The sequence below is a fragment of the Phacochoerus africanus genome, chromosome 4 (assembly GCF_016906955.1).
Source record: "Phacochoerus africanus isolate WHEZ1 chromosome 4, ROS_Pafr_v1, whole genome shotgun sequence".
NCBI classification, from domain to species: domain Eukaryota; kingdom Metazoa; phylum Chordata; class Mammalia; order Artiodactyla; family Suidae; genus Phacochoerus; species Phacochoerus africanus.
The window spans coordinates 81223880-81235120 of record NC_062547.1 but is presented as its reverse complement, the minus strand read 5'-3'; the positions used below and the strand labels follow the sequence as shown (position 1 = coordinate 81235120).

Genomic DNA, 11241 nt, shown 5'->3' with positions numbered 1-11241 from the left:
TTTTCTAACCACTCTCCCTGTGCACGTTGTGTGCGCGTTTGTCATTTCCTTTCTCCTTCAAGACAACCCTCTGTTTATTTTAACCCGATTAGGGAATGGGGGTGGGGAACAGGAGGCTCTAGCAGCAGTCGCTGCCAGAGGCTCCGGGAGACAACGTGACTTGCCCAAGGTCACAGAGACGCCTAGATCCTACCCCAGATCTCTCCAGTTCCCAAAGCTCAGCTAGTTTCTTTACGCCCACGTCTCCGGCGCCGAGCGCGCTCGGGGCGCAAACACCGCGCGCCCTCTCGGTTGCGCTGTGTCCTATGGTTGTTTTCCTTAGGCGAACGGCGCCTTGGGGTGAGAGAAATCTTGGGTCACTCTGAGGTCTATCAGGCTACGCGACTGGGACTGCGGGTGGCCCCCAGTCTGGCCTACCTGGGTACCTCTGCGCGCGGGCCAGGGCCCCGGCGCTCTCCCGCAGTCCCCTATCCAAGCCACGGGTTGAGTGGCGTACCGCGACACGCCGATAGTCTCGGAGCCCCGCCGGAAGGCCGGGATTGGGTCGGGTCGAGGTAGAGGACTGCAGCAGAACTCGCCACGGGCACCCCTGCCCCAAGCTGCTCTCTGCAGCTTGGCGCCGCGCCGGGGTCGCCGCAGCCCTAGGCCCCTCCCGGGCCACCTGTGCGCAGGCTAGCGGGCCCTGGAGAGCCCGGATCCGGAGAACCGATCCACTCCGGGTTTCAGACTCCTGGCCGGGTCCCTGGAGATCGCGCGGGGCGGTGGGAGGCCTCCCCGCCCACCACCCCAGCCCCTCCCCGGGGGAGCCTCGGGCGTCTCCGTGAGGGATCCCCGGAGCCGAGGGGTGGCCCACTTGCGCGGCTTTGGGCGGATGGGCCCCTCCTTCCTTCCCCCGCCCCGCCCTGCCTCCGTCCCGCTCCGTTACTCCAGTCCGGGTTTTGCGGCGCCCGCCGGCCCGCTCCCCGGCTGCGGGCTCCGCTCGGCGGCTGGCTCCGTGCGCGGCGCGGCTGGCGCTGCGCTCCGCCCCGGCTGCATTGCTGCGCTCCCGGTGCCCAGGGGAGCCACGCGCCGCGTGCGCCCGGCAGCCGGCCGCCCGGAGGCAGCGCAATCCGCTGGCATGGGCCCCGGGGGCGCCCGGGGCTGAGGCTCTGGGCTGAGGCGCTGAAAGCCGCCCTCTCGTCAGCGGGGCCCTGCGCCCGGCCCGCCCGACCGCCCGCGGCCATGGCCGTCCGGCCCGGCCTGTGGCCAGCGCTCCTGGGCATAGTCCTCTCCTCCTGGCTCCGCGGCTCCGGTGAGTCACGCGCGCGCTCTGGGGAGGCTTGCGGGGGACTGTGCGCGCGAACGCTCGCTGCTCTAGGGGTCCCTGACCCGCGCTGCTGGACCCGGCTGGGAGCCCCCCGAGGCCAAACTTTGCGAGGCGGGACGCGGGGGCCGCCTCTCGCTGCTGCGCAGCTTCTCCGTGAGCTTCCCCGGAAGCCTGGGTTCTGCCAAGTCCAGAAGCAGCTGTCAGCGCGTGGGGCTGGCGAGTGTAGACGCCCCACGCCTCCGGGCGGGGGAAGTTTGCTGGTTGCCCGGCCCCAGAACAGGGTCAGGGGTTTAGATCAACGCCCTGGGAGTCTGACTTTACGGGTAAGCAGATTAGAGGGTTCTGACCACATCCCAAGTGCCCAGGAAATTGAGGAGGGGGTTAAGATACCTTTTCCCGGCAGCGTCTGCCCCAAAGAGCTACTCACAATTCCCAGCTTGGCACCTGGCCTCTGCCCACGTCCGGAACACAGTGTCCTCCTCTGTCCTCGCCACACTCTCGCACACGCACACACTCAGGCGTGAAGGCGCATACACCAGCCCCCAGCCTTCCCAGCCGGCACAGTCAGAGCGCCAGGGCCCCTGGCCCGCGCGGTGGCTCCTGGCCTCCATGGTGTGTCGCGGCCAGAGTTGTGTGCCGCCAATCCACTACCGCTTCCCCTCCTCCTTTTCTCTGCACCGCCCTTCTCCCTCCCTTCGTGTCTCTTTGGCCACCTTCAGCTACCCCATAACTCAGCCCTCAGCCCACCTCCTGGCGGCGGGGGGGGGGGGGGGGGGGTTCCTCTGCATCCTTTGTCTGCTCTCCCTGAGCTTCCACCTGGGCTGAGTTGTTGGGGCCTCTGAATCTCTGCCTGATCCCCCTGCTCCCGTGCACTTAGCAGAGCTGAGCTTCTGTGTGTAAGGGGGTGAGGGTGGTCATTTGTGTGATCAAGGGGGCATGGAGCTTGCCCTAGCGATTCTTGCTGCTCTGAGGACCTGGCCGGGCCGGGGCGGGGGCGCCGCTGAGCCTGGCCAGGCCATTGTTAATCCCGGGGGTGTCAGAAGGGAACACTGGGGTTCCCAAGCTGGGAAGTCAGACTGACTGGCTTTGCATGAGTGAAAGCTGAGAAACCAGCCGGATGATTGAGGCTGATGGCTGTTTCCTTAAAGGGTCTCTACGCAGCTCATCCTGTACCCACCGCTGCCCAGCCACCCTCCTCATCCTGCCCCCTCCAGTCCTCCCTCCACCTCATCCCATTCATTCTCTCCCTTGTCATCACCCCCCACCCCAGTCCTCACTTTAACAAATCCTTCTGCCCCATGACCTCCCCTGCTCATCCTGACTGAGCTGGGAGGCTGCACTGCCGCTGGGTGCGTGTTCATATTGCACACACGTGCATGTTAAGAGTGTGTGTGCATCGCACAGGGGGTGTGGGTTGCACCACTGACCATGGTGAACTGGGAGTGTCCGTGCACCACACACAGGGGAGGTGTCGCCTGATACCCAGGAGGGGCCCAGGGAAATGTTTACTGAGTTGGATGTGAGCAAGAGGTCTGTGTGGTCATATCTGCATGTTGCCCACGTGAGCACGTGTGAGGGCTGTGGGTGGGATGTGTGCCCTGGCAATGACAGGGGCTGGCAGTGTGTGCAGCCTTGGTATGCATGTGGCCAGATGAGCGTGTGTGACGGCAGGTCCGCTGCACGTGTGTGATGGTTGCAAGCAGTTGCTCAGGTGAGCGTGTGGAGATGAGAGGGTGCTGGGTGCTGGTGAGTCAGGGTGCCGCAGGGCCCCCCCCCCCGGTGGGGGGAAAGGGTGCCATGTGGATTCCTCGGGAAGCTGGAGAGTAGAGGAACTGCAGCCCTAGGTCGTGGGGCACCTGTTGGGGCCTTGTGCAAGGTTGCCCAGGGAGCTGGTGGGTGGGCACCGGTGCCGCAGGGCTGTCTTGGAGCTGAGTCTGCCTCCGGGCATCAACTCTCAGGCCTATATGAGGGAGGAGATTGCTGAAGGGCATGGGGCCCTTCTTTTCATCTGAGGCCCCTTACTGCTGTCCCCCACAGGCTCTGGGCACATGTGCCCAGCAGGCTGGCCCTGCGCTGACCCCGGCTCCTCCCACACCGCCCATTCAGCTCCTTGGCAACAGCAGCCAGTGAAAAATGTGTCTGAGTGGCTGAGGGAGGGCCGGCCAGCCAGGCGGCAGGGGGCGCCAGGGGCCAGCACGACTGAAGCCCTGCTCCCCAGGCCAAGTGCCCGCTGTCTCCTGACATCACACAAAAGCCTGTCCCTTCAGCACTCTCACCTGGGTGGGCCCTCTCGGCACACACAGGGACCCACCTGTCTCACAGGGTTTCCCCATTCATAACCAGTCACACAGCTGGCACCCGCCTCCCCGCGCCTGTGGGCCACACACACCTGTCTGCCTCCCTGTTTCAGATCTCAGCACTCCTGAGGGGGAGGGGCTCACGGGGAGCTGGAGCTCCTGGAAGGTGGGGCTGAGGGGCACCACGGAGCTGGTGATACTGCCCATCCTGACCCCAACAATCTGTCCAGTGGCTGCTTCCTCCCCCACCCTCAGGGCTGGTCCTGGCCCCTTCTTTCCACCCCCCAACCAATTGGTTGTGGGGATTGTTCTTAATTCTTCAGGGTTTAAGAGCTACCTTGCTCCCACTCACCCTGCCTTGGGATGGGGTCTGGGTTTGGGGGCTCAGGAAAAGGCTGGTCCTCTGACTGGCCCCCCTGCTTCTCCTTGCCTTTGTTGGGAGGGGCTCTCCTTAGGAGCTTGGGGATTGGCATTGATCCAGGTACCATGGCCCCCCCCTGCCAAGAGGCACTGGCTTGGTTTCTAGGAGGCCAAGTTTGGCCCCAGCCCCTCTGTCTTAACATCCCTTCCTCCTGCCTCATGCTGCTCTGGGTCCCAGACCTGCAGACTCAAGCCACAGAGTCTCAAAGGCAGTAATTGCCCTCAGCCAGCCAGAGGACACGCAACCTGCTCTCCAGGCAAAAGCCCCAATGCTGGGCTTGGCTGCCACCCGGGAACACATGTAACACACACACAGACACATAGACACATACACACACAGACACACACACACACAGACACACACAGACACACACAAACCCCTGCTCATGCCTGGCCCTGCTCACTCCAGGCCAGCCCTCTCCTGCAGCCCCTCCTCCCAAGGGCCCTGCCGTTCCCCCTCCCCCTCCTCCAGCCCGGGGCTGAGAACCTTAGAGTCTCCCTTGACTCTAACCTTTTCCTTCACGCTTCATGTCTAATCTGTCACCAAGTCTTCCAGCTCAGCCCTACTTGTGACTTTGCTCATGTCCCTCTCCCTCTTTGTCCCCTCCTCCCCAGCCCTTTCTCCTTCACCTTTCTCACCTGCACCAGGGCACCCCTTCTCATTCCCCTAAGTGTTCCTTCTCCGCTGAGACTAATGCCTCTGGCACTCAGGCCAGAACCCACTAGAAAGCCTCCTGTGCCAGCAGGTAAAGTCTGAACACCCAGCCCGGGAGCCCTCAGGGAAGAACCTGCATCACTAGGCTGATCCGTTGTCAGGTTGGGTGCCCTCCCTGGCTGACTGCTGGTGGGGTGAGCATCCCCACAGCCCCAGATAAGCTCTCCCTTCCACCCACTGATGCCTCCTTGCCTTGAAGAACCTGGTGCTCCCGGGCCTGCCAGCCACACGCTTCCCACCCTACACCCCAACATGCTCAGCTCTGTCCAGATCTAGGCCAGGCCCCCGTGCCGCCGCCAGTCCCCACCGCTCTGCTTATCTCAGCCTCCAGCCTCATCCAGCCCCCTCCCAGAGGCCTCCTTGACTCCTCTCAGGGCCCGTGCGGGAGCCACAACACACTGATGAGCGCTGAATGGGCTTCGGGACAGAGGGACTGAGTCTTCAGCCCTGGAGAGGCACGTGGTGCCTGGGGCAGCCGCCCACAGTATCTGGCCCCAGCCACCTCCTCATTCATGCCAGTGCTTCCCACAGGCACTGCCCATTATCTATGGTGCTGTGACCCTGTTCTCAGCCCCCAATATACTCCGAGTCATAGTCAAGTGCTTTTTAAAAAAATTTTTTTTATTTGTATTTCCTCTGCTTGAGCCCAGGTTCTCTGGCTAGACAGGGAGGCCTGCTGTGGCTGGGGAGGGGGAGAGAAATTTACTCTGTGCCCCTGTACTTGAACCTGACTGCCCTGCTCCAGGGCGGCTGGAGATGGCTCCCGACCAGGGCAGGATGAGCTAGCTGACACCCCATGCACGGACCACAAATCAGCTCATGGGAGCCTGTGGCAGGGTGCGGCGGGGTCCCTCACACAGCTAGGCCCATTTATGTGGAGTAGGAGCCCCCCATCCACAGCTCTCCGAGGCAGAGATGTTCCTAGGTGGGTGTCTTCTCATACAAAGAGTGTCATTCTGGCCCCCAGACCTGCAAACTCAAGCCCCAGAAAGTGAGGCTGAGGGGCACCGAGCTGTGGCACTGCCCATCCTGACCCCCACAGTCTGTCCAGGTGGCTTCTTCCTCAGGCCCCGCCCCCATCCTCAGGGGTGGTATCGACCCCAAGCCCAGCTGCTCCGTGAGCACCTACACAGGGCTCATGGCACCTGAGGCTCGGCCCCAGCAGAGCCCAGTCTCCTGGCCCCCAACCATCCTCACCACTCCGTTGAGGGCCCAGCCTCCTGCGGTCAGTTCTGCTGGCCCACCACCTCGTTGCTCTGGTCTGCTCCCATGGGAGTGGCATCAAAGTGTCCTCTGGCCTTCTGGGGAGCCTAGGCCCCTCTTGCTCTCAGGTAGCGTACAAAGGGGAGAGCTTTGGAGGCAGACAGTCCTGGTTTCAGTCTCAGCCACCTGACCTTGGATGAGTAACTTTTACTCCCCAGCCTGTTTCCATCTTTGTAGAATGGGGTCACGTCTGCTTCCTGGGGTGATAGTAACGAGTTGATGGGCAACTTAGAGTGCCAAGGGGGCCCCCCCGACATGGAGCAGGCACCTGTTTGTCTCTTTCCTTCATTTTCCCTGGCATTTAAAGGGACACGAGTTAGGGGTGTCTAAACACACTGAAGACAGGGTGGGATCTTAAACTGCATCAGGGCCCAAGCCCATTTATAGAAGAGAAGATCCGTATCAGCTGCTTCACCTCTTTGCTGTTCCAGCCCCAGGAGGAGTCATTGCTTCCAGCTGGAAGAAGCCCCCTACCCTCCCCCCCATAACATACCAACCCTTGCAGGGGACTTGGGTCTGATTCAGACAGCCACTGGTTCTTTCAGTGTGCAAAGAGCTTTGTCTGGGGGTTCTGTGAAGATGAGGATTTGGGCTCAGCTTGTCCTGGAACTGTGAGCTGATGATCAGCTCTGACACACAGAAAATAGCAGCAAAGTTGGGGGGGTGGAATTCAATTCTGGTTTGGGCTCTGCCATTTGATTGCTGTGTGATCTTGGACAAATCGCTTAACGTCTCTGAGCTGTTTTTCCTCTTTGTACACTAAAGGATTGGACTTGATGACCATTCAGGGCAGCTGATGCCCAGAGAGGGTGCCCTGTGAGCCTGGGATGGACTGTGCCCTCAGGAGCAGGTTCCCCAAGGAACTGCTCGCACCTGCCCAGCACCTGCCACAGCCACCAACCACCCTGGCAGCAGCTGCCTGCATTGCCTTGAAGCCAGGTGGCTGTTGCAGCAGGGCTGAAGGTGACTGTGAGGTAGAGGTGGGAATCATGAGTCCCAGCGCCCAGGCGAGGACCAGGGTCCTCCTTTAACTGGTGAACACCCCCAGTGGCAAAAACAGGCCTTCTTGGGACCCGCAGAAGTTCAGAGCGGTAGTGCCTGAGGCCCATCCTCTTCCCAGGTACTGATGTCAGATGCCGCAGGCGGTTTTTGGCCCCCTGGCAGGCAGATCCCCAGGCAAGTGGAGGAGGTGGAGGTGGGATGGCTGAATCAGCAGGCTCTGGGGTCTGGGTTTGACCCAGGGCTCCAACTAGGGTGAGGCAGGGGTGAGGTGCCCTAGGGTGCAAAATTTAAGCCACGCAGGTGCAGGAGAGTGCCTCCTTAGTTTTGTGCCCTTGGCACCCCAGCCTCACCCTAGTCTTGGCTGTGGATTCAGCTCCTCCCTGTATTTTTTCACTTCTTTGTCTCCAAAATAGTCATAAACAGACCTACCTCATAGGGTCGTTGTGTGGATTAAGCACTGAGGCCTGTCAGGCTTGGCACACAGTAGGTGCTGAATAAATGCTAGCAATTGATGGTGATAGATATAAGGGGGGGGCTGTTCCATCCTCTCCTATGGGGGTGGGGGGGGAGGGGGGAAGAGTCCTCAGTGCTCTCTTAGTGCGACAGGGTGCAACCAGGGGTCTGGGTGAGAGGGCAGAGGCCGGTGGCGAGGCCGTCATTTGGGGATGGGGGACAGGCCTGGTGTCCTTTCTCTGCCCCCCTAGATGCCAAGGGCCAGGGCATATGGCAGTCCCCTGTTCCCCCAGCCCCGCTTTCCGGGTGTGGTTTTTGGCAGGGCCCTGTCAGCCCTGTTTGAGATGAAGGAGACAGAGACTCACAGCCCCATCAGGAGAGGCCTAAGTGGCAGCTACTCCCCAGAGTAGGCCACAAAGGGCAAGTTTTAGATCCCACTGTGATGGCGGAAAAGACCCCAAACTCCCTGCCTGTGACTGGGCCATGGTGACAGCACCAAGGATTCACCTGATGGGTGAGTCCCCCAGATTCAGGCCTCCACACCCTCCCACACACACAGGCCTGGATGTCAGAGCTGTGTCCCTCTGGCAGGCTCAGGGTCACCTTGAGCTCCAGGCAAGCCTGTGGCTGAGGTTTGGGGAGGGGGAGTCAGTCTGGATTGATCCTTGGAGAGGGAGCTTTGGATCCTCTATCCTACCTCTGCTCTATACCTCCCAAAGCCAGGGTGGCAGGTGGGATTCCCGGTGCCCCACCCCAGCATGTCCAGCCCAGAGCCCGCAGGGAGGTACACTCCAATTTAGACCCTACCCGCTCATCATTGGAGCAGAGACTAGATGCAGTTGAGAGTCTGTCGCTGGGTTTTTCCTACATCCGCATCTTTCCAGCCCTTCTCTCCCTGCCACCAAAGAAAAGAGGTGCCGGGCAGGTAGGGGTGATTTCTTATTGTCCCTTATTGTGGCCCAAGCCTTCCCCTCTTGCCAAAACAGCCCCACCACGCTGTCGGGGTATCCTGGCGGGCGGGGGTCCCAGGCTGGAGGCTAGCCTCCCGCGGGGCACGTGAGCGGCCGTGGTGCGGCAGGTGCCCGAGCCAATGGGAGCCCGAGCCCAGGGGATCAGCAATTAGTCGCTGCGTCCGCCCGCCCGGGCTCCGGGGAGGGGCGCGCCCGGGGGCCGTCCAGGAAGAAGGGGCGCTGCGCGTCCCGCCCCGCGGCCCCCGCCCCCGCCCGGCTGCGGGTAATGAGCGCGCGGTAAACTCGGCGGCGGCGCAGGGAAGGGGCGGGATCCCTCCGCCCGCCTTCCCGCCCGCGGCCGCCCGCCGGATTAGCGGCTCTTTGTTCGGGCCTGTTAACAAGTTCCTGGCTGAGCGCTCGGCTGCCGCCCGGGGAGCCAGAGTCCAGCCTCCGGGCACGGCGGCTAGTCGGCCTTCGCCGCTCCTCGGTTCCGTTCCCGCGCCCGCCCGGCCGCGGCCCCCATCCCCGCCGCCTTCCCTCGGGGGCCCCGGAGATGTGGCCGCGCCGTGGGCCCCTCTGGCCGTCTGGCGGGTGTAAGGCTTCTAGAACCCCCGGGCTGACCTTGCGGCCCCAAAGGAGATTGTGTGAGGCAGGGGCTCAGGGGCTTCCAGTGCACCGCTGTGGTCTGTCCCATTTTACAGATGGGGGAGGGATTTTACAGATCCTAGGCAGGCTTGGGGTTCCATCACGAATCTTTGACGTCCACACTCATTCTCCTTCTAAAAGGATTGAAGCCTGGGGCGGGGAAGAGCAGGGGGCTTCGGTGGCTGTTAAGCTGTCCCATCTTTTATTCTTCATTATCTTGCTGATGGAAACGTGGCCTGTGTTGGGCTGTACCTTCATCAACTAATCAGAACCTCGGGACAACCCAGGCAGTAGGTGAGCTTAGTCCCATTTAGTAGATGAGGACACTGAGGCTCAGAGAAGTGGCAGAGCTGGGACCTTGTTACAGCTCAGCTTCACTTTCTGCCACCCACACCAGCGGGGAGCAGAACGCTGTCCCATGTGTTCGTATGCTGTCAGGACCTTGTCTGACATCGCTTGGGCTTGCAAGACCACTGAGAAAGTCCAGAGCCCTTGCTCCTCTGTGTGGTCTTGGGCTAATCGTCTCACCTCCCAGAGCCTCCTTGCCCCTACATCCTGCCTCCTAATACACCATCCCCACCAGGGTGCAGGCGCTTTCCAACCTCTGCTGGGCTGTCCAGGCCAGAGGACTTGGATTATAAAGCCCCCCCGGGGGTTGCCTTTCCAACTTGCCCAGGGCCACACATCTTCAGGTGGCCGAGGCTGTTCAAAGCAACTTTCTTAAATGAGGTGGAATCCTTCTCAGTAAGCTCCCCCACACATGGTTCTTGGCTTTTCCTTCTGGGGCCACACACAGTGGCTTCCCCACTTTCAGTTATTTAAAATAGGGACCCACCTGTCCCTTCCCAGGCCAGGCACCCTCCGTCCGCTCCGCTCTTCTTCATGTAGCATGGTTTCAAGCCCCCTTCTCTGTCTTCGCTATCTTTGTTACCAGCCTCTGGATGTCAGTCCCAGGAGCTCATCCTACTGTGACACAGTGCCCTGGCGTGGACTAGTATAGGATACTCAGTGTGTCTGTTGCACGTATTGGAAAACTCAACCCAACCTGGCTTAATGGGGAGGAAAAGGAAAGAAAGAAAAGAAGGGAGGAAGGGAGGAAAGGAAAGGAAGGAAGGAAGGAAGGAAGGAAGGAAAGAAAGAAAGAAAGAAAGAAAGAAAGAAAGAAAGAAAGAAAGAAAGAAAGAGAAAGGAAGAAAGAAAGAGAGAGAAAGGAAGAAAGAAAGAGAAAGGTTTATTGCTACATGTATATGAAAGGCCAGGGGCAGCTCTGGCTTCAGGCACAGTTGGATCCAGGGAGAACAATGTGACCAGGATCCATCTCTCATCTCTGCCAGAGGGGGATGTGGGTTAGTGCCACTCTCCAACAACCTTTGCTGTCATAGTCCTGAGGTAGCTGCCAGAGGTTACGAGGGATACATCTTTGCAGGCCCAGAGGAGAAGAGAGAACATCTCTTTGCTCAGTCATCCAACAAATGTCCTGGTCTCTCCTCATTGGTCTGACTCAAGTGCTGCCAGAGTGAGCCAGTCCCCACAGCCAGGGGTTATGGTTATAGAGGTTAGCTTGGGCTTGAGCCACCCGTGTCACTTGTTACCCAGGCTGTTTGCCACCACTTGCCAATTCTTGTCCACGGAGAAGGAATGGCCCTCGGATTTCACCAGTACATCATCAGTACATTTACCCAAGTATTTAATAAAAATGCTGACTAGCACCAAGGACACATCCTGAGGCTCGGGCTCAAAGGTAAAGACCCACGTCTGGATTAACATTGGCTGTTTAATCAGCTGTGTTAGAAAACAGTGGTGGCCATTCAAAAGGGTTTGTGTTTTGTGCTGTCACCTGGTTTGTACATCTCCATTTGCTGATCTTGGAGATATTTTATCAGGTACCTGGTTCTAGTCCAGCCCTGACCCATCAGAACGGTAACCCTATGATACAGAAAACTGGTCTGGTGTGACAGGTTCATGGGGGTCCCAGCACGTCTCTTGGTGTCCTTGCTCCCCTTGGTCATCTGCAGCCGACCGAGAGGCACTACCAGAACCATGCCTGGGGTTTCATCGGGTTCACCAGGCTGTGGCTGTTCCAGGGGACATTTGTTGGGTTTTGTATCTGTCCAGCTTCCATTCCCAGTCTCACCAGGACCCCCTGACTTCTCCCCTTCATCTCGGCAGCAGGACCCAAGTGAGACAGCT

At 60.1% G+C, this 11241-nt stretch overlaps 1 protein-coding gene across 5 annotated transcripts in view; it reads left to right on the top strand.

The window, feature by feature from the left end:
- Positions 1-1030: 1030 nt before the first annotated feature.
- Positions 1031-11241, top strand: part of UNC5A (unc-5 netrin receptor A) — a 63818-nt gene continuing 53607 nt past the window's right edge. Inside the window, exon 1 of one of the 5 annotated variants that reach the window (XM_047778037.1) lies at positions 1031-1291. In XM_047778037.1, the coding sequence (XP_047633993.1) occupies positions 1222-1291 (70 nt within the window). In that variant the 5' untranslated portion in view covers positions 1031-1221. The remainder of the gene's footprint in view (positions 1292-11241) is intronic. The other 4 variants (XM_047778034.1, XM_047778032.1, XM_047778033.1 and 1 more) reach the window with 4 other exon arrangements.